The sequence below is a fragment of the Sphaerodactylus townsendi genome, unplaced genomic scaffold (assembly GCF_021028975.2).
Source record: "Sphaerodactylus townsendi isolate TG3544 unplaced genomic scaffold, MPM_Stown_v2.3 scaffold_23, whole genome shotgun sequence".
Classification (NCBI taxonomy): Eukaryota; Metazoa; Chordata; class Lepidosauria; order Squamata; family Sphaerodactylidae; genus Sphaerodactylus; species Sphaerodactylus townsendi.
The window spans coordinates 1,091,016-1,112,652 of NW_025950396.1; the positions used below are offsets into that span (position 1 = coordinate 1,091,016).

Here is a 21,637-nt window from a genome sequence, read left to right on the forward strand (position 1 = left end):
GGGAGGCAGTGGTCCGGCCCCACTCTTGAGAAAGACCATCGATTAGATCCTGGAGATCTGGCCAATTACCGCCCGTCTCCGAATCTTTCGTTTCTGGGAAGGTAATTGAGAGAGTGGTGTTGGAGGAGCTTCAGGGGTTCCTGGATGAAACATCAGCTTTCGACCCCTTCCAGTCCGGCTTCCGTGCTGGGCATGGAGATCGGGAGAGGCGGTTCTCGAAATGCGCTGTCACAGATACGCTCCGTATACAACTTGACCGAGGCGGATCGGCGCTGCTGGTGTTGTTAGATCTCACCACAGCGTTTGATGTGGTCGACCACGACCTTTTGGCCCACCGCCTGGCCGCCTCCGGGGCACTGTCCTTCAATGGATTGTCTCGTTCCTCCAGGGGCGGAGTCAGCAAGTGTGGTGTGGGGACAAAGCTTCCCAGAGGTGCCCGCTTCATTGTGGTGTGCCTCAGGGGGCATTGTTGTCCCCACTGTTATTTAACATCTATATGCGACCCCTTGCTCAGTTGGTACGGAGCTTTGGGCTGGTCTGCCATCAGTATGCTGATGACACTCAGCTCATTCTGTCGATGGAGGCGGGAGCTGTCACCGCCCCTGCAGCTCTACAGCATTGTTTGGAGGCGGTCGCTGGTTGGTTACAACAGAGCAGGTTAAAACTTAATCCATCGAAGACGGAGATCCTCTGGCTTGGCCGGGGGGGAGATTGGGAATTCCAGCCGCCCGGTGTGGGAGGGGGGTCACATTGGCGCTGACCTCCTCCGTCCGCCAGCCTTGGGGGGGGTCCACCTGGATTCGATCTCTTTCAATGGGGAGACCCAGGTGGCCCATACAACCCGGAGTTCGCGTTTTCCATCTTCTCGACAGAGCCCGGCCGGCTGGCTAAACCTTCCTCTCCAACGCTGACCTAGCCACTGTGATCCATTAGCGGTCACCTCCAGGCTAGACTATTGTAACTTCGCTCTACGGGGGCCTTCCCTAGATGGTCTGATTCGGAAGGCTAAAGAACTGGTCCAAAATGAAGCTGCATGTCTGCTCAATGGGAGTGCCATCTGGGATCATATTCAGCCTGTGTTGCACCATCTTCATTGGTTCTTAGTGGAGTTCAGAATGATCTTCAAGGTGTTGGTGTTGACCTTTAAGGCCTTTACAGCGGCCTGGGACTCCTCGTACCTTGGCGGGACCGCATTACCCCATATGTCCCGCGAGTGGAGCCTCTGCGCTCAGCAGAGGGGCCAATTTACTGGGAGATCCCTGGCCCCTCAATGATGCGTGGCCTCCACTTTCGGGCCAGGGCCTTTCACGGCTCTGGCCCCCGCCTGGTGGAACACTCTACCACCAGCTGTCCGGGCCCCGCGGGACCTTGGAGAGTTCCGTAGGGCCTGCAAGACCGAATTGTTCCACCGGGCCTTCGGCAAGACCAGCCGCTGAGGGTGCCCTGCTTTCATCCTCCCCCCTGCTGTATAGGGTCCCTAACATCATCGGGACCCAACATTCTTCTTGGGAGGGTTGCATATGGGTTCGTGGGATACTGTTTTAGAATGAAAATTTTAAACTTTTGTATGTTATGTTTATATATGTTTTTATATTGTTCACCGCCCTGAGCCCTTTGGGGATAGGGCGGTATATTAAATCAAATAAATAATAATAATAATAATAATATTATCTGTTGTTTGGTCTGCGAAAATTTGACTGTAACTTCAGCTTGTTGTATTGTGTGTAGTGATATATGTATGATCACTAATGAGCACTTCATTAAATTATTGCACTTTGTATAATCGCTTGCCAGATTTCTTCTTTATATTATAGATTTGCCTTCTCACAGCCATTCCGAGCAGCAGCTGTTTTCCATACCTCAGATGCTTGTATAATTCCTCACCAGCACAGGGATCCCACTAAGATGTAGCTGTCCTCTGGGCTTTTTGAATAAAAAAGGCAGGGTTCTTTTTACAGAAAAAAGAGGCACAGTTACAAGCACACTCCATCAATCTTTATTATGGTCACAAACTGTAAGGTAAAACGTCAATCAACAAATGGTTGAATTATGATCCGATCAACAACCACCGGGATTCGTGCGGAATCAATTCCAAAGCTCAGAAGCATGCATCTTTGAGGGAAGCTGTCTCTATGCCATGAATTGATTATAAAACACTTTCTGCTGGTTAATCTGCAAAATTTAAACTGCCCAAAGATGACTTTCACAATGTGTCAACATCTGCTGTGAGAAATGCTAGGGAGGAGGGGGCGGGAGAGAACGTGCCAATGTTCACAAACTCACTATCTCTCTATTCCCCGCTCTGCACGTTTGCACAACAAGTTCTACACACACAAATTTGTAGCTGTCTATTTATTAGAACTTACAGCCTGCAGGGAGTTGAGCAAATGGGAGTTTTTAAGATCCCCAGTATGAGCTCCGGCCAGTGGTGGGATCCAAAAATTTTAATAATAGGTTCCAATTCAAACAGTGGCGCCGCCGCACCCACGCACCTCCAGTCCCTATTGGGCAGGGAGGTGGCTTTAGTAACCCCTTCTTGGCACTCAGAAAAAATTAGTAACCTAGAGAAGTGGTGAGAACTGGTTGGATCCCACCTCTGGCTCCGGCTTACCTTTCTGAGAACAGTTGGAACCCATCTTTTCTAGCCTCTTTTTTAATGAACATAAGAACATAAGAACTAGCCTGCTGGATCAGACCAGAGTCCATCTAGTCCAGCACTCTGCTACTCACAGTGGCCCACCAGGTGCCTTTGGGAGCTCACATGCAGGATGTCAAAGCAATGGCCTTCTGCTGCTGCTGCTGCTCCTGAGCACCTGGTCTGCTAAGGCCTTTGCAATCTGAGATCAAGGAGGATCAAGATTGGTAGCCATAGATTGACTTCTCCTCCATAAATCTGTCCAAGCCCTTTTTAAAGCTATCCAGGTTAGTGGCCATCACCACCTCCCGTGGCAGCATATTCCAAACACCAATCATGTGTTGCGTGAAGAAGTGTTTCCTTTTATTAGTCCTAATTCTTCCCCCCAGCATTTTCAATGAATGCCCCCTGGTTCTAGTATTGTAAGAAAGAGAGAGAAAAATTTCTCTCTGTCAACATTTTCTACCCCATGCATAATTTTATAGACTTCAATCATGTCCTCCCTCAGACGTCTCCTCTCCAAACTAAAGAGTCCCAAACGCTTCAGCCTCTCCTCATAAGGAAGGTGCTCCAGTCCCTCAATCATCCTCGTTGCCCTTCTCTGCACTATGGCCTGTATCCCACCTGATTGGTGTTTTATGCTCTCTGCTGGAAGCCTTGTCATTTTACCCTCATTTTATGACCCACTGTTGCCCTTTTTGTGATGGTTTCAAAGCCAGTTTTACTACTGAGGGGATCTGTGTTTTGTATTGTTTTATAATCTTTCCCTGTTTTGTAGTATTCCTAATCTCCCCTTTCTTTTCAAGCTTGTTTGAGAATCTGGTCACTTAGTCATCAGATCTGGGGACATTATCGGTTAGCTTCTGTCCAAAGGCAGGATAAGGGGACAACACAGGACATTTTCTTTACTGTGCTTGGCTCTTTGTGTGATCTCTGGGTCCAATTTGGTAGGCAGGCTCATTCACACAGATCATGTACTCATGTAAAGACCACACGAAGTAATTGGGGTATGAATTTCAATAATTATCACTTTCATTCCATCTCGGAATGCAGGGAAGAGCATGGTTATTGTTTTCATTAAGTGATGGGGGTATTGTTATTGTATCAAAAAGCTGTGTTGGGTAACACTTCCGTTTTAATTAATATCAGATGTCCTCCCATCATTTCCTATAATAATCACGCCCTTTCTGAAAATACAAAATGAGATGAAAATGATAGTTTTTGGCATGCTGGCACTGCCTCTTCCTCCAAGGCAGCAGGAGCGGGGTGGGGGGTGGGGGGAGAGGAAGCAGGCTTCAGCTGATCTATGGAACATCAGCCTCCCCAATGATATTTAAAGGGCAACTATGGCCTATCAGTGGTAGACCTGGCCGCCAGATTTAAACAACGTCCATTTGCAGGACTCCTCTAGGACAGAGGCAGAGGTGGGATCCAGTAGGTTCTCACAGGTTCCCGAGAGTAGGTTACTAATTATTTGTGTGTGCCGAGAGGGGGTTACTAATTGGTGATTTTGCCACGTGATTTTTGCCTTAGTTATGCCCCTCCTCTCAGCAGTAGCGCAGAACTTGAAGCAGTCTAGCAGGAGGTGCACCAGCATGCGTGGCAGCCTGCGTGCATTCGTTTCCTGCCCAAGGACCAGTGCAGCGGCTGGGTCCTTGCAACAGCCCTGCCCCTGGAATTCCCGGCCACACCTCCATCGTGCCCCGCCCAGCCCCATTGGCGCTACGCCACAGTTTGAATCCCACCACCATGGGAACCTGTTACAAATTTTTGGATCCCACCACTGGACAGAGGTATTCAACTCTGGCATTTCAGATGTTCATGGACTACAGTTCCCATTATGGTGGGAACTGTAGTCCATGGACATCTGAAGCACCAGAGTTGGACACCCCTGCTCTAGGATTTCTAATCAATTTGACCCAAAGAATCCTTTTTTAATGCAGTTCCCCATGAACACAGTCATTGCAATCTCTGAAAAAGTCTCCATCAAGGTATTATGACTTGTTTGTCTTTCGCCATCCCTCATGGTCCATTTTACCTTGAACGGAGGAAGGCACGGAACCACCACAGGCATAGTCCTCGGGCTTTATGACAAAGACGACGAAGAACTGCTCACCCAGAAAGTCTTTTTTCTGCACAAAACAGAAACAAGATAGTTCTTGGAGTCTTCAGAAATAACTCTGCGCAATCCTGCACAAACTTACCCCCAGCTCTAAGCCCGCTGACTTCAATGGACTCTGAAATAACTCTGCAGGGGGTCGCAAACCAGATGCCTGTAAAATCTGAAGTTCCAAAAGACCTTGTCGCAGGTGACAAATCATCCCTATTCAGCTACTCACCTGTTTGGGGCCATCAGGTAAGTGTGAGGGACTCAAGAGCACAGTGGTCTGGAACGTTATGATTTTCAAAGCCTGAAAATACATACTTTCCTACAGACTCACTCACTGAGCAAAAAACAGTCTCATGTAAACCAGACTCTGACAGTTCCCCCAGAAAAGGGCAGGAAAAAAAATCTGGAAGTGAACTGCAGGCCACCAAGAGTTCCATCTCCATCCTTCCTCCTTGCTTATACTCACTCTCTTTTAGCCCCCCCCCCATTGTCCCCCTTTGTGCCCCCAAGTAAAATGAACCACTAAAGAGAGAGAACATCGCCAAAGAGATTAGGAGTAGCTGGGCCAGAGTGCGCCCCGTGTATCTCTATCACCACCTCAATATTTCCATTCAGGCCATACTGTCGTAAAAATATACGGATCAGAACTGCATGCAGGTGACTAACGCCACCAGAAGCCATCGAAAATTCCAGCCCCCCCATCAGAAACTCACCTGTACGGTGATGGCGGCCTGTTTCGTCATGGATTGGTAGACCCCATTAAATTCCACGTTGTGGTCCAAATCGTAAACTGGGCACTGAAATGGACAGAGTGTCTGAGTTAGAAGGATTTCTTCCCTAAGCTCACAGACTCGTCCAGTCCTATGCAGAATAACTCCAGTCCAAGTTCACTGGCGTCTGTATACAGGATTGTACCGTTCGTTGCCCAAAGCTTTTTGGTAACACGACACCATACAGTGACATACGCTACAGGATCTAGCCAGGGATACTGCTCAAAACTGTTCCAGCAGGGAGGAGAAAGCCAGCTACTTATATAAGTTTGGTTTCCATTTGCAGGTTAGTTATACTGAGAATCCAGATTTGTGTACTGTGCTGTGTGTCATGCCATGACGATATTGCTCGTCACCCTGAGCCTGGTTTACCGGGGCACAAATTAGAAATAAAGTAAAAACTTCCAAGTCTGAGTTCTTTTGCTTCTATGAGGACTCTTTTCCTTCCTCAGAAATACATGAGAAATACATTCTTTACTAAATTAGTGACTTGTCTCCTTTAACCTGGGTTTCAGATGCTTTCTGCATTCCTGTGCGAACCGCAGAAATATTTCCAGCCTTCCCATCCACCACTAAGGTGGAGTCTCCAGGCGGCCGTCATTAGATTGTATTCTCTAGGACAGTGATAGTGAACCTTTTCAAGGCCCAGTGCCCAAATTGCAACCCAAAACCCACTTACTTATCGCAAAGTGCCAACATGGCAATTTAACCCGAATACTGAGGTTTTAGTTTAGAAAAAATGGTTGGCTCTGAGGCGTGCGTTACTCGGGAGTAAGCTTGGTGGTAGTCATTGGCTTTGCTTTGAAGCAACCATGCAACTTTTCAAACGGGTGAATCACGACCTTAGGAGGGTTTACTCAGAAGCAAGCCCCATTGCCAGCAACCGAGCTTACTCCCAGGTAAAGGATCGCGCTTTAGTTCTTTGCATGAAAACCAGTGGGGTTTAACAGCGCTTAACAGGGTTACCTACACTGCTTCCCCAAAACTAGGTCTTAGGAGCAGCAGTGGCGTAGGAGGTTAAGAGCTCGTGTGTCTAATCTGGAGGAACCGGGTTTGATTCCCAGCTCTGCCACCTGAGCTGTGGAGGCTTATCTGGGGAATTCAGATTAGCCTGTACACTCCCACACATGCCAACTGGGTGACCTTGGGCTAGTCACAGCTTCTCGGAGCTCTCTCAGCCCCACCTACCTCACAGGGTGTTTGTTGTGAGGGGGGAAGGGCAAGGAGATTATAAGCCCCTTTGAGTCTCCTGCAGGAGAGAAAAGGGGGATATAAATCCAAACTCTTCCTCTTCTTCTTAGGTTTAATGCTAATAATCAAGCCCAGAGGCCCAGGCCAGTCTAGATGTGTGTTCGCATGTGAGGGGGGGATTTCCCCCCCACACACATGACGAATACCTGTGCCATAGGTTCGCCACCACAGCTCTAGGAAGTTGCCATTTTGTGCTGGTAAGTGTGTGGGGGGGGGGGATTCTCAGATGAGCAGTTTGCAGGGAAACACAGCATTTCCTGTGCGAACCGCGTCTCATCCTGATGCCGGGATCCCAGCAATCCCGGGATGGCTCCTGTAACCTGCCGTGCAAACAGCAACACGGGTTCATTTAACCCGTTCGTGTTGCCTGTGAAGGGACCTATGTTTATGGGGTGGTTTGTCACTGCCTTCCTCAGTTGTCTATACTTTATCTCCAGCAAGCTGAGTCCCCATTTTACCAACCTTGGAAGGGTGGAGGGCTGCATCAAACCTTGATATAAGCAGCATAAAAACTATCCACAAAATAAAAGCAAACTGTTACAAGCTGACTAAGAGCGTTTCCCCACTTACCTGCTGCTGCGCGCTACTCTCCCCAAGTAGCGTGGGGTCCCCCAGCACTCCCCACTATAGGGGCGGCGACAACGCAGCCACCCCGACGCTGCCGCTGTCGCGCCCCCTCAGTGCATGACATTCCTGGCGCTCCTCGAAACAGCGCCTTTTGATGACCCCGCACTGTCGTGGGGAAGCCCGGGAACGCGCCAGAAATGACGCGCTCTGGGAGTAGCGCGCAGCAACCACTCACCCAGGTAAGTGGGGAAACGACCTAAGATAGAACCCTTAATGAAAAGATGCTTTTGGGCCTGGTGCCTGAAAGAAGGTAAAGTAGGTGCCAAGTGTTCTTCCAAAGGTGAGGTTCCACTGCTGAAAATGTCCTGTCTCTAGTTGCCACCTGCCTCACCTCTGAAAATAGAGGTCCAGAGAGCAGGGCTTCAGAGGTAGAATTCAACTGGCAGGCTGGATAGTATAATAAACATGTATAAGGTTTTTCAAAAGTGGGTTGTATGCTTGTTGCAGGTTCTGGTTAGAAGTAGGTGCCACGTGAGGAAAGACAGAAAACCACAGTCTAGCTCAGGGGTAGGGAACCTGCGGCTCTCCAGATGTTCAGGAACTACAATTCCCATCAGCCCCTACCAGCATGGCCAATTGGCCATGCTGGCAAAACTTGATGGGAGTGCTAGTTCCTGGTTTATCTGGAAACCTACAATCTATAGGGGCAAAAGAACTGACTAACTGACCTGTCTAGTGAGGGAGAGGATAGGTCAGCTCACAAGAGTTAACCCCCAGCCCAGGAAGGACCCATTCAACCAATCCAATTAAATAAGACTCATTTTGCAGTGCCTCAAATAGTCATGGAAGAAGGGCCAGGCCAAGCCACGGGACATGTATACATATGCCAAATGTAGGCCATCAATCCATCAGTCCCCGCCATGAAGACCTACCACAATATCCTGGATGGAGACAACAGAACAAGGGTAGGCGGCATTAGAAACCACTTTGACAATAACAGAATCCACATCTGGAGGGAACTTGTACAGAAAATACTGCCGAAAGAGAGGAGAGTGTATTACACACACATAGCCTTTATTGGCATAGACATTTATCATAAAATTACAACACAAAATACAATAAAACAACTTATTTAAAATCATCCATTATCTCAGCTAGAAATTTTGCAACTGACTCAGAATAATGTGCATCTGAATTGTCCAGGAGAAATTTTAGTTTCTGTTCATCGACTAATGCCCATCGCATTGCACAAAAAGCTGTGCCCAGTATTTTGCCCTTACGTGCTCCTTTTTTTGAGCAGTAGAACAATGTATGCACTAGCGTTTCTACTTGCCCAGTAAGAGAGCATAGTAGGATTCTTCATGAGGGACATGGCAAAGACATGTCCTTGTAAAATCGGAAGGAGCCTAGCGTCTCAAAGAGAGTTCATGTGCAAAAGCTTTCTCTATTGACGGCGGCCCACGCACGGGTCAAAAACAGAGGCCGCCACACCAAATCTGAATCTGGCCAAGAGATCTCACAGATCTAGACAACAGATCTCATGGGAGACCCTGTACTGGGCCCAGAGCCACTTGGGGGAAACAGAAGCTAGAAATTGAACAGTGTTCCATCCAATTGGCCATGCTGGCAGGAGCTGATGGGAATTGTAGTCCATGAACATATGGAGTGCCATAGGTCCGCCACCACGGACATAGAGACATGGCTGAAAGCTGCAATGAATCCCGATGCCCTGTCATCAAATTCACACACAAAATGTTTCAGAAGGTATCTTGTGCTGTAGCCATTCAGCTGCTGACAATAGGGTATAGTGGTTAGAGTGTCAAATGAGGATTTGGGAGATTCAGGTTCAAATCCCCACTCTGCCATGAAAGCTTGCTAGGTAACCTTGGGCTAGTCACTGTCAGTCTGACCTACCTCACTACACTGTCAGTCTGACCTACCTCACAGGGTTATTGTGAGGATAATATGGAGGGTAGGAGAAAGACATAAGACGCTTTGGAATCCCATTAGAAAACAAGGCAGGGTACATATAAAACATATAAATAAATAATAAAATTATTTGTGCTCCTTTTCACGTACCCATTTTTACAGGCCTAGAATGTTTGCATTTAATGAAAAATGAAACCATCTGTCAGTGTTCTGGCTGAAATCCCAGCAAACAATATTTTGAGAACCAGGAAAACCTGTTCCTTGAAGATCCTCTTTAGTGTGGCCAAAGAACAGTTGACATGTTGACACTTCACCAGGTGTCCTGTTTCCCTTTCCTGTTAGTCGACGGGGGAAAAATGACAAATACCTTTCCATCTATTTGCATTGATGAATTGCTTAAAGCCAATTTGACATGAGGAAGAAAGAAAGGAAGAGAGAGAGAGAGGGAGGGAGGGAGGGAGGGAGGGAGGGAGGGAGGGAGGGAGGGAGGGAGGGAAGGAAGGAAGGAAGGAAGGAAGGAAGGAAGGAAGGAAGGAAGGAAGGAAGGAAGGAAGGAAGGAAGGAAGGAAGGAAGGAAGGAAGGAAGGAAGGAAGGAAGGAAGGAAGGAAGGAAGGAAGGAAGGAAGGAAGGAAGGAAGGTATGAGCCCAAAGAAGGATGAGTTTCTTTTTTACCCCAGTAATCTTGGATAAAAGTGTCTCTGGCAGCACAGGAAAGTTTACCAGGAATGAACCCAGCCAAATGCAAATGCACTCAAAGGGGAGAAGGAATACTTCCACCCACTTCAGCTATAGCTCATCTCTGTGTTGTTTTCCCAGACTTCTTGGATTCTACGGATTTGCGAGTATAGTTCTTTATTCCTTTAATAACACTGTGCCCTCTTCATCATCTCAGTTCTGGTTTTGAGCAGATTTCTAAAGGAGTGGACCTCTGTGTACAACGTTGGTGGAGATCACGTTCCCATCTCTGTTATCGCCTCTCTGTAGCCAACTAATTCCCCATCCATTAAAGCAGGAATGGCCAAACTTACTTAAAGCAAGAGCCACACAGAGTCAGCTTCCCATGTTTAAGTGTCCCAAGACGTGAACTAATATTACACATATGTTTTTATCATTATATGCACGTTTTGTTACAAACCTTTTATATAAATATTAATACAGATAAATCATTATCATTATCATTATCATTATGATGGTAGATTTCACAGCTGCCAGATCTTTAGCTGGTTGTTGGCCTTCGTTACAATTCGAGCCTCACCCAGAGGCCTAGGAAGTTTTAATGTATCGGCGTAGTGGGGTGCTGTGTGGTTTCCAGGCTGTATGGCCGTGTTCTAGCAGCATTCTCTCCTGACGTTTCGTTTGCATCTGTGGCTGGCATCTTCAGAGTATCTGATGGTAGGAATGGAAAGCAATATTTTGACCTCACAGTATATATACTCCACTTGCTTTCCATTCCTACCATCAGATCCTCTGAAGATGCCAGCCACAGATGCAGGCGAAACGTCAGGAGAGAATGCTGCTAGAACACGGCCAGACAGCCCGGAAACCACACAGCACCCCAGTGATTCCAGCCGTGAAAGCCTTCGACAATATATCGGCATAGTATTCGTGCAGATCCCAGCAGGGCTGCCTTCTGAATTTGACAGATGTTAATTTTGTCAATTTGAAGATGTTTCAAGTGCTGCCCTAGTGTTTTTGGGATGGCGCCCAGTGTGCCGATTACCCCCGGGACGACCTCGGCTGGTTTATGCCATAATCACTGAAGCTCAATTTTCAAATCATGGTATCTAGTGACCTTCTCATGTTCTTTTTCAATGACCCTGCTGTCACCGGGGATTGCTATGTCGATGATGATGATGATGATGATGATGATGATGATGATGATGATGATGATGATGATGATTAATGTAGATATTTTTATTACATTAAGTGAAATTTCCAAAAAAACACACCCCAAAACAGATATTGCTAATGATAGTTACTGGCTATTACTGCTAGTGGAAATACCGGGAGTGTCCATCTTTGCTGCGAGTTGCTTAAAATCTGGCTACGTTGTGAAGGCTGTACAAATTACCACTTGGTGACTCTATGAAGCAGCCATTTGGTGATTGTGACTCAAGAAGATTGGGGTCCCCCGGTGTACTGCTTTGGACTCTCTTGAAATTCATTTGCAACTGGAAAAGTCTACATAACGAACTACAGACAAGGTGAAGCTTACCTGAGGCTCGGAAGGGCTGGCCTGGAATCTGAAAGCAGAGTTTGTGCTGAGGAGAGAGGAGAAGAAAAAGAGGATTGGTATTTTCCTTTGACCTAAGCTCCTGACAAGTAGTCTTTGTACGGTATTTTCACATTTCAGTGGGGATCTTCAGGTACTCATGCCTGGCTGAATCATTTCAAATTTTCAGACTCCCGCCTGTCAAGCGCACCTGAACAGAAGCAGAGCAGCAAAAGGATCTCCCGGCTGAATGAGAGGCCCTGAGCCCAGAACAACAGTTGTCCTCTGCAGAAAACAAGGTTTTCAGAACCTGGGTTCTTTCTATCTGATACACTCACAAGCAGAGGTGGGATCCAGCAGGTTCTCACAGGTACCCGAGAGTAGGTTACTAATTATTTGTGTGTGCCGAGAGGGGGTTACTAATTGGTGGTTTTGCCACGTGATTTTTGCCTTAGTTACGCCCCTCCTCTCAGCAGTAGCGCGCAGAACTGGAAGCAGTCTAGCAGGAGGTGCACCAGTGTGCGTGGCAGCCTGCGCCTGCGTGCATTCGTTTCCCGCCCAAGGACCGGCGCAGCGGCTGCATTCTTGCCACAGCCCTGCCCAGGAATGCCCCGCCCCCGGAATGCCCAGCCATGCCCCCCCGGGTGGAATTGCCCTGCTCCAGGGCTCCATTGGTGCCTACGCTTCATACAGTTTGAATCCCACCACCATGGGAACCTGTTACTAAAAATTTTTGGATCCCACCACTGCTCGCAAGAGGAAAGTCAGGTGGCATAACGAGGGAATTTCCTGTCGCTTGACTATGCTGTCAAAGAACTTCCTTTCATGTGCTTGCAGCTCAGTGAGTCTGGGCTGCTGCCGGGGTGTGAAAGCTGGTATGTGGCTCTGGAAAGGTTGAAGACCGCTACCCTAGGCCCCTGGTGGCGAACCTTTGGCACTCCAGATGTTATGGACTACAATTCCCATCAGCCCCTTCCAGCATGGCCAATTGGAAAAGACATTCTGTCTGAGGGTCATGGAATGGGACAACTGGAGAAGGTGATATTGGGCTCAATATTGGGCCCAATGCTTAGCAGAAAGCACCTTCATCTGTTCACACGTTTATAAAGCTGCTAAATTACACGAGGTGTAAGCCAGCATTGCCCAGGAGCCAGGCTGCAATCACCCAATCAGAGCAGGCAACAGAACAATGGCCTTTTCCACACAAGACATTCAAAACGTCTTGAAAACAATTTAAAAAAGATTGTTTGGGGTTTTTAGTCCGCAAAGCCTGAAAAACAAAGTGTTTCCACTGAAAGCGTCTTTTTTTAAAGAAACAAAAACTACCACTTCTCTTGCTGTCCACCATTTGCTGAAGGTTCCTACGGATGTTTTCTCATCTGGCATTACGTCTGTCCGCTTTTTCCATCATTTGCTGTGCGGTGATACATTCATTTTTGCCTGGCGATTGCACAAATGTGCCGTTTCCCCCCATTTTTTTTTGTTTGTGTGAGGTATCTTCAAAGCTACTACGACTCAATATAATAGACAATATGCACATATTTTGAGTCATTGTAGCTTCGAAGATACCTCACACAAAACAAAATTTTAAAAGGGGAAACAGCACGTTCACGTAATCGCCAGGCAAAAATTAATGTATTAGCGCACAGCAAATGATGGAAATAGCAAGCAGAAGCGATTCCAGATGAGAAAACGTCTGTAGGAATCTTCAGCAAATAGCAGACAGCAAGAGAATCACTGAAGTGGCAGAAAATGGCAGGCAGGAGAAACAAAAGTGAGAGCTTCAAATTTGGACAGGAGAAATAAAATGTTTCCTGAACTCCACACAGCGAGCATGAAACATTTTGAAAACGGCTTCAGGAAAAAGATTGCTAGTTTTCCATTTTCAAAATACCGGTAAAATCTTTTGAGGAAAAACAAAATGTTTCCCAAACCTTTTGAGCAAAAAGCTGTGCGGAACTCTTGTAGGAAATGTCTTATTCACCTTTCTCAAAATGTTTTATTTGCGTTGTGTGGAAAAGGCCAATTCTTCAGCGACAACTTTTTAAACAGTGGTTTCATCACAGCTCTTCTGCGAGGAAATAAAAACCTCCCCTCAAAATTAAGTGATGCCGCAGAAATCTGGTAGGTATAGTTTTCAATGGGGTCATTGTACCTCTGCTGACACAGACTATTATTCTTTTCCTAACTCCAACCCAGTGCTATTTGATTTATGCCCTGCCAAGAAAAATAGTTAATATCTGTGGCTGGATGGGCAAACTCTTGGGCTCGCTAGAAGGAAGTTAAAGAATGGGAATTCAAACCTGAACTAGAATACGACAGAAAGTACAAGACGGCATCTTCATCAAGGAGCATCTCAGAATATCTGAGACAAGGTGGAGGGAAGGGAAGAGCAGAGAAACAGAAAACTCTGTGAAAGTAATGGAGCGGGTTTTGAACGTGCCTATTTATAACCTGCGCCACACAGAGCTCCCATCTGTTCCAGTCAGGTCCTTGGCCAGCCAAAATGGACACAGATCCAGGTTAACGGAACACATAGGAGAATGCATTCATACCCACTCATTGCATGCTGTTAACACCAAAAGATACAACAAAGATTCAATTACTCCTTTTATTTTTGATGTTCTTGCCTTGTACCACCCTGAGGAGAGAGAAGGAAACTTTAACCCCTTCTCCGTCCTGCCTTTTTTCTCTCCAAGAAAAGCCATTTCCAAGCTGTAATTATACTCAAGCTGAGAAAAATCTTCGAGGCACAACTTGTTTCCCCTCAGTGGTGAGGCTGCGTCTCAGGGACCATTCCCAGCAAGAAAATGGCGACCGAGAGAAGGATTGCCTCTCTCTCCCCATACCTTTCTCCTCCTCTGTAGAGCTAGGTATTTATTGCAGCTGAGCTCTAAAACTGAGCGACTGGCAAAAAAAAGTCTGAGGGGGCTCAGAGGTCCTTAATGATGCTCAACAAATTTATCTTGCAAGTGTCTGTCTACAGCTGGCAGGCTGTTCTGCTTCCAAGACAAATGGCTGAGGGGACAAGAAGATGGTGGAGTGCTGACTAGTAGTCATCTCGTGGTGATGAGGTAGAACTTCCAAGGCGAGAAATAAATGGGGATTCGCCCAGTGGTGGGATCCAAAAATGTTAGTAACAGGTTCCCATGGTGGTGGGATTCAAACAGTGGCGTAGCGCCAATGGGGCTGGGCGGGGCACGACGGGGGCGTGGCCGGGCATTCCAGGGGCGGGGCATTAATAATTTCTCTGTTACTGTAAAAAACTCTTACTGTAAAAAAAAAAGTTCCCTGCATTTCCAGCTGGTATCTTTCTGTCCATAATTTAAACTCATTATAGCAAGTCCTATCGTCTACTGCCAACAGAAACTACTACTTCTCCTCTAATTGACTGCCTGTCAAATACTTAATACTTTCAAATACTTAATTTTGTTTCTAGAAATCAAAAGAAGGAAACTTTCCTTAAACAAAGGGAACTCACCATATTTCTAAAATAATATGTTTTCAAAACAGCCCAACAGGAGGGAATTATCCCGTTTTCTACCTTCGCTAACCAGCCACATAGGAAACAACAGGACTTCATGATTTTTGGACCTAATGGAATTTCTAACGGAAAAGCAGACCCAATTAGTAACCCCCTCTCGGCACACACAAATAATTAGTAACCCACTCTCGGGAACTGGTGAGAACCTGCTGGATCCCACCTCTGGATTCGCTGTTGCCTGACTCTGTACAGCAACCCTGAATCTCCCTGGTAATCTTCCATCCAAGTACTAATCAGGGTGGACCCTAGTTAGCTTCTGAAATCTTGGGCCATTTCAAAGTCTGCTTCAGTCACAGTAATTGTATGTGACTGACAGAAGTCTTGTCCTGACTCGGAGAGCCAAGCTGATCAGATCTGGTCAGGTTTTGGAGGCTAAGCAGGGTTTGCCCTGGTAGATATTTGGATAGGTGACCACCAAGGATGTCCAACGTTGCTATGTAGAGGCAGGCAATGGCAAACCACCTCTATTAGTCTCTTGCCTTGAAAACTCTATGGGGTCGCCACAAGTTGGCTGCATCTTGACAGCAGAAGGAAAAGAAAGAGGAAGGAAGGGAAGGGAAGGGAAGGGAAGGGAAGGGAAGGGAAGGGAAGGGAAGGGAAGGGAAGGGAAGGGAAGGGAAGGGAAGGGAAGGGAAGGGAAGGGAAGGGAAGGGAAGGAAGGAAGGAAGGAAGGAAGGAAGGAAGGAAGGAAGGAAGGAAGGAAGGAAGGGAGGGAGGAAGGAAGGAAGGAGGGAAGGAAGGAAGGAAGGAAGGCCCAACCGTCTTGGCCACCTGAAAAAAAATACCACCACTGATACTTACAGATATAGAGAATGTTGACTACTCACTAAGTTCAAAACTCACCAGGCAGCGTAACTTAAGGTGTATAGTAGGCATCATAAGGGGCAAGAGATGCCACATCTACATATATGATCTGCTCTGAAGGTTCACTCTCAGGCAACGGTTCAGATGGGCAGAGGGTGCGGCTCACTTCCTGGTAGTTGTAACTTCTTTGGTAACTGTGAACACAAAACCAAAACCACGCCCACTTTCACATCCGAGAAAGATGCACGAAAAGCATCCATTGAGACAGGAGAATTCATGAAGATCACCCGGTTTGCAGTAAAACTTAAAAACTGAGAAAGAAAGAAGGGGTTTAAGCCCCCCAAAACACAGACAACAAATCTCTGTTGGAGGTGCTGCCTGATTGGTGGATGGAGGCTGTGTACAGTGTGGTGGGCTTGAGGGAACTGCCCAGGGCACATGTGTGCCTGAGGCCTACTGCCTTTCCGCATGACCGGAGCTCCCAGTGCAAGCGCCTGGGTGCTATGCCACTGAGTGGGAGGCAGGCAGATGGACAGCAGAGCAGCAAGAAGGGCAAGGGGGAAGCCCGACGGCCAAAGTAGCAAGGAGGGAAGTGGGAGAAAGAGCTATTGCTGCCCTTCAGTCACATATATGGGACAGGCAATGGAGAACCACTGCCATCTCCACTCTGTGAGGGAAGCGGGGGAGGGGGAGCAGGCAGGTAGTGGTTGTGTTGGCTGGTTGGCTGGTTGGCTGGTTGGTTGGTTGGTTGGTTGGTTGGTTGGTTGGTTGGTGAGTGACCTGCTGATTTGGGGGAAGAGAAGACACGCGGGATTCTGAGGAGCTGTAAGTGGGGTCAGACCAAGAGAAGGGGGGCAGCATGAAAATAATAGGGAGATAGGAGGTGGTGTTGGTCTGAAGGGAAAGAAGCGGCAGGGTGTGGAAATAAAAAGGTGGGAGGAGGCAGAAGTATCAGTGGGAGGAAGGGGTAGAAAAAGGTGGCTGAGAGTTGGTGTCTGAAACCAGAGAATTTAGGGCAGGGGTAGGGAACCTGCGGCTCTCCAGATGTTCAGGAACTACCATTCCCATCAGCCTCTGTCAGCATGGCCAATTGGCCATGCTGGTAGGGGCTGATGGGAATTGTAGTTCCTGAACATCTGGAGAGCCGCAGGTTCCCTACCCCTGATTTAGGGGAACCTTTGTCCTCATTGCAAGTTTCCTGCTTGCAGTGGCATAGGGAGGGTGTGCGTGGTGGGACTAGAGCCCAGGCCCCTCCTGGGAGGGTCACTTGGAGGAGTATTGCCAGGCCACTGCCCTCCCTCATAGTTGTGCCACACGAGGTGAGCTCCATTGGCCAGAGTTCAATTGCGCCCCTCCCCTGAATTCTGTGTGGAGTTCAGGGGCACAGCACAGTTGCAAGGGGGGGGTACAGTTGCAAGGGAGGGGGTGGCACTCAGGGAGAGCCATTGGGCTTGCCCTGAGCGCCGTTTTACACAGCTACGCCCATGCCTGCTTGTTCTAGTCTGTTTATGGAATGTCTTGTTTAAATATATTCTGCCTCGCCACAAAATACACAAATTAAAAAAAAACTGCCAATGCTTCCTTTTTCCAACTCTGTCCTTCGACTAATTCCCCAAGGCTGCCTTCTCCTCGCTTCACCTCCAAGGGACTGTGAAGGGTTTGAAATGTTGACACCTCAGGATCCTTTGTGACCGCAGTAAGCTTGTAGACAGATTTGGCACGGGGAAGAATTTGTTCAAAGGTACCTTTCTCAAAAGAAATGTCATCCGTTTATAAAGTTCTGGGGAAGGGTCAAACTGAGGAAAAGATTTGTTGTGTTGCATTTAGAACAATCAATGCCAATTTAATTTTTACTTTTGGAAAGACGGTGTTTTATATGAATGTCTAGGGTCATTTCCCCACTTACCTCGACCACCCTTCGCTGCGCGCTACTCCCAGCGTGCATCATTGCTGGCGCACTCCCGGGTTTCCACCCCGCACTCTGCACGGGGTCATCAAAAGGCGCCGTTTTGAGGAGCGCCAGGAATCACACGTGCTGAGGGGGCGCAACAGCGGCAGCGTCGGGGCAGCTGCGTTGTCACCGCCCCTGTAGTGGGGAGTGCTGGGGGACCCCGCACTACTTGGGGAGAGTAGTGCGCAACAGCAGGTAAGTGGGAAAATGACCTAGGACATCCTTTTTCCTCTCTTCTCTTCTCTATGACTGTATTTTCAATTTTATTTGGTCACTTTCTACTTGTTTAGGATTTATAACTTTAAAAAATTGAGTTGCTTCCGACTCATTTAGAATCTTTGCTTTAACAAGACAACGAGACGATATCCAATCTCTCTTCACTTGTTAATATCCCTTAAATGGAGGACATTTCACTGTTTCTGGCCACCTTGTAACAGATTGAGACTTTATTGCGCTGGGGGAAAAGTGGAGAGCTTGCAACAGGTTATGGGCTCTCCTGCAAATGTGTAAAAGGTAATGGCGTATGACTGCACACACTCTCAGCGTCCAGAGGCTGATCTCAGTAAAAGTTACATTGCTGCAATTTATGTTGGGAGCCATCAGCTGTCCTAAATAAGCTACAGAAGGGAACACAGGCAGAGCTGGGGTAACAACAAGGACCAATGGTCAGCGTGATGAATGCTGAAGCCCCAGGTTTCATCTCCATCAGGAACTTACTAAGTGACCTTACGCAATCCACCCACTCCTGCCTTTCTCACTGCAATGAAGGGATTCTAATGCTGATCTGCTTCACAGAATAGGCTACTAGGAGTTGTTAGCAAGTAGCTAGTTTGTACTTGTGAATTAGTCAGTTTCCCCTGTGTAGTTATTATTTTGTACATTGCTAGGTGTAGAGGTGGGAGTAGCCAAATCCTTTAACTAGGTAGTTTTGTTAGGTTTTTGCAGTAGTATAGTTTAATGTGGGGTAGTCTCAGTTATTGCTAATGATTGCTTGTTGTTGCTTTAGTTGATTGTTATGTATTGTTTGTGGAGTTAATGTATTGATGCATTGGAAACATATGGTTGTAAATGTATCAATATATTTTGATTTAATTGTTATATACTGTTATTCTGATGTTTTTGATTATTGCTATGTAGTTATGTATTACTGCTAATGTACTGACTTATGATTAATGTCGTGGATATTATGGATTTAGTGGTATACATTAATGTGCTGCAAATGCTGCCGTTATTGTTCTCTGAAATTGTTTAGTTCGAAATGTTAAGTCGCCATCGATAATCTGGTTCTATTTTAGTTCTATGTAATTTATCATTGTTATATTGGTATAATGCCGTGGTGGCGAACCTTTGGCACTCCAGATGTTATGGACTACAATTCCCATCAGCCCCTGCCAGCACGGTCAATTGGCCATGCTGGCAGGGGTTGATGGGAATTGTAGTCCATAACATCTGGAGTGCCAAAGGTTCGCCACCACTGGATAATGCATCTGTTTATTATGTTGTTAGCCGCCCTGAGCCCTTCGGGGATAGGGCAGGGTATAAATATGAAGTGAAATGAAATGAAAAGAATTGTTGTAAGGATTCGATCAGTGTGATATCGATCAGAATAAATAACAATAAAAATATTCATGTTATCTGCAGGAAAAGGAGCGGTGATGTAATTTTGTTCCGCCTGTGCCGTTTTTACACGGTCAAAATATCCCGGGGAGAGCATGGAAAATATCCCTGTGCAGCCGGGAATTCTGCATGGCTCCCGAAGCTACACATGGTCTGCCCTGGTGTCCCTCCGCCATATTTATCTTAGCCCAGGATTTTCAAAAATTGCCAATTTGGAGGTTCTTTTTAAAACATCCCGGCGTGACACTGCTTGTGGCTGTGCCGTGCAAAAACCAATCAGGAGCAGGACCAGTTTATTTTTCCCACCCAGCCGGCTGATCTCCCTGCCTGACGTTCATTCAAGCAGCCACTCAAAAACAGCAGCCAATCAGAATGTGGGATACCGGGCGGGCAAGCTCGCAGGTGCTTGCAGCTGCCACTCAAAAGCAACAGCCAATCAGAACAATCACTTGGTCTGTTTTCCTCAGTACAAGCTTTATTTTAAATCAATCAGCAGATCTATTCACGAGTTTTCTCCCTCTGACAGCAAAATCTTATTTTAAACCATTAAAAACACAGATCAATTTCTTCCGTTCCCACAGCACAAAAATACCAATCAGGAGCCTGCGTATTGCTCCCACCCAGCTCAAGCTGATCTCCTTGCTCGATCGTTCATTCAAGCTGTCACTCAAAAAGCAACAGCCAATCAGAACAATCATGGTCTGTTTTCCTCAGTACAAGCTTTATTTTAAATCAATCAGCAGATCTATTCCGAGAGTTTTCTCCCTCTGACAATAAATCTGCTTCGCTCCTTCGCTCTAAATCAATTTCTTCCGTTCCCACAGCACAAAAATACCAATCAGGAGCAGACCAAGTGTATTGTTCCCACCCAGCCTGCTGATCTCCTTGCCTGACGTCCATTCAAGCTGTCACTCAAAAGCAACAGCCAATCAGAATGCAGGACACTGGGCATGCTGAGAAATGCTTCCGAAGCAAATACAGAAGTCCAGATCGTGCAGAGCAAACTGGAGCATTACTAACTCTGCTCCTAGGCAGAAGCGGGAAACTGGGCATACACAGAAACCAGGATAAAATAGCCCAGATATATATGATCCTGGCTCAACCCCAGTGTAATTGTGCCATGCAAAAACGGCCCTGGAGACACCAAATCTGGGACATTTTAGCCACCACAGTACCAAATCTCTCAAAGAAGGCAGTGGTAACCCTTGTGGCACATAGCAAATGTAAACAATGTTACTTACAGGCCTCGGAAAATAAGAGGGACCTGCCAAGATAGCACCCCCTTTTGCTGTCGAACTACAAATAAGACTGGATACTGAAGATCCTCTGAGTCACTCCTTACGTTCACCCGGACCACATCTACCTGTAGAGATAGAGAGAGTTAGTGTAAGGAATTCCATAGAAGCAGAAATAAAAGGCTCTTTGGTGTAAAAGACCGTTTATTCAGACATCTTAGAAAGCTCAAGTACACGCAGTGGCAGGAATAAGATCTCCCGCCAGAAACACAGGTTATAACTCTGTTCATCCCATCCCCCCCTCCCGGATTCCCATGGGAACGGAGGGCTCATCTCCCTCGCAGAGATAAGGTCTCCGCCGGAGAAGCTGGCCCATCGCCCGGGCTGTGGAATGTACTCAAGGCCAGGCGGCTGCCCCTCTCATCAACACTACGCTGAATCCTTTACACTCTGCCTCCCCTAAAAAAGACCCCTCCCCCCCAGGTTTGTGCGGAAATGCGCGGTGGAAAGCAGAAATAAGGGCGGGGGCGTCAATATTTTCGGAATAAATCCATTGATTATACCCAGAGGAATATCCCACCCAAGAGACTAAATATTGCAAGCCGCTATGATAAAGCTTGGTGAAGTCCAGGATGGCGTCCACTTTCGTAATGCTTGTAATATCAATAATAGTCGGTGGGGTCTCTCCGGCTGGTCGCGCCAAGTTTGTGGCATCGGAAACGGGAGCCTCCTTGAGTAAACTGGAATGGAAGACAGGATATGAATGTTACCTAAAGAGAGTTAGGCAAATCCAATCGGGCAGTGACATCATTAATCCCACTTTAGTAATCTGAAAAGGTCCCACCAATCTTTTGCCTAGTTTAGAAAATAACAAATTTATGCACGTCTCTCGAGATTTTTGGTAGACAACACACCCAGGCTTCCACACGCAGAGGGAAATCCGAAAGCGGTGCTTATCCGCTTGCAGCTTTTGGGAGTCTTTAGCCTGTTGTAAGGACGAGTCTCGACCGG

General features: G+C 47.0%; 1 protein-coding gene across 3 annotated transcripts in view; it reads right to left on the minus strand.

Annotated features, from left to right (window-relative positions):
- SIDT1 (SID1 transmembrane family member 1) overlaps positions 1–20,757 on the minus strand; it is a 59,968-nt gene extending 39,211 nt beyond the window's left edge. For all 3 annotated transcript variants that reach the window (XM_048482786.1, XM_048482785.1, XM_048482784.1), the window contains exons 1-6: positions 20,633–20,757; positions 15,848–16,017; positions 11,479–11,526; positions 8,266–8,367; positions 5,459–5,542; positions 4,674–4,767 (exon numbers count right to left, since the gene is read on the minus strand). In XM_048482786.1, coding sequence (XP_048338743.1) covers positions 4,674–4,767; positions 5,459–5,542; positions 8,266–8,367; positions 11,479–11,526; positions 15,848–15,919 — 400 coding nt within the window. In that variant the 5' untranslated portion in view covers positions 15,920–16,017; positions 20,633–20,757. The remainder of the gene's footprint in view (positions 1–4,673; positions 4,768–5,458; positions 5,543–8,265; positions 8,368–11,478; positions 11,527–15,847; positions 16,018–20,632) is intronic.
- Between the last annotated feature and the right edge of the window lie 880 nt (positions 20,758–21,637).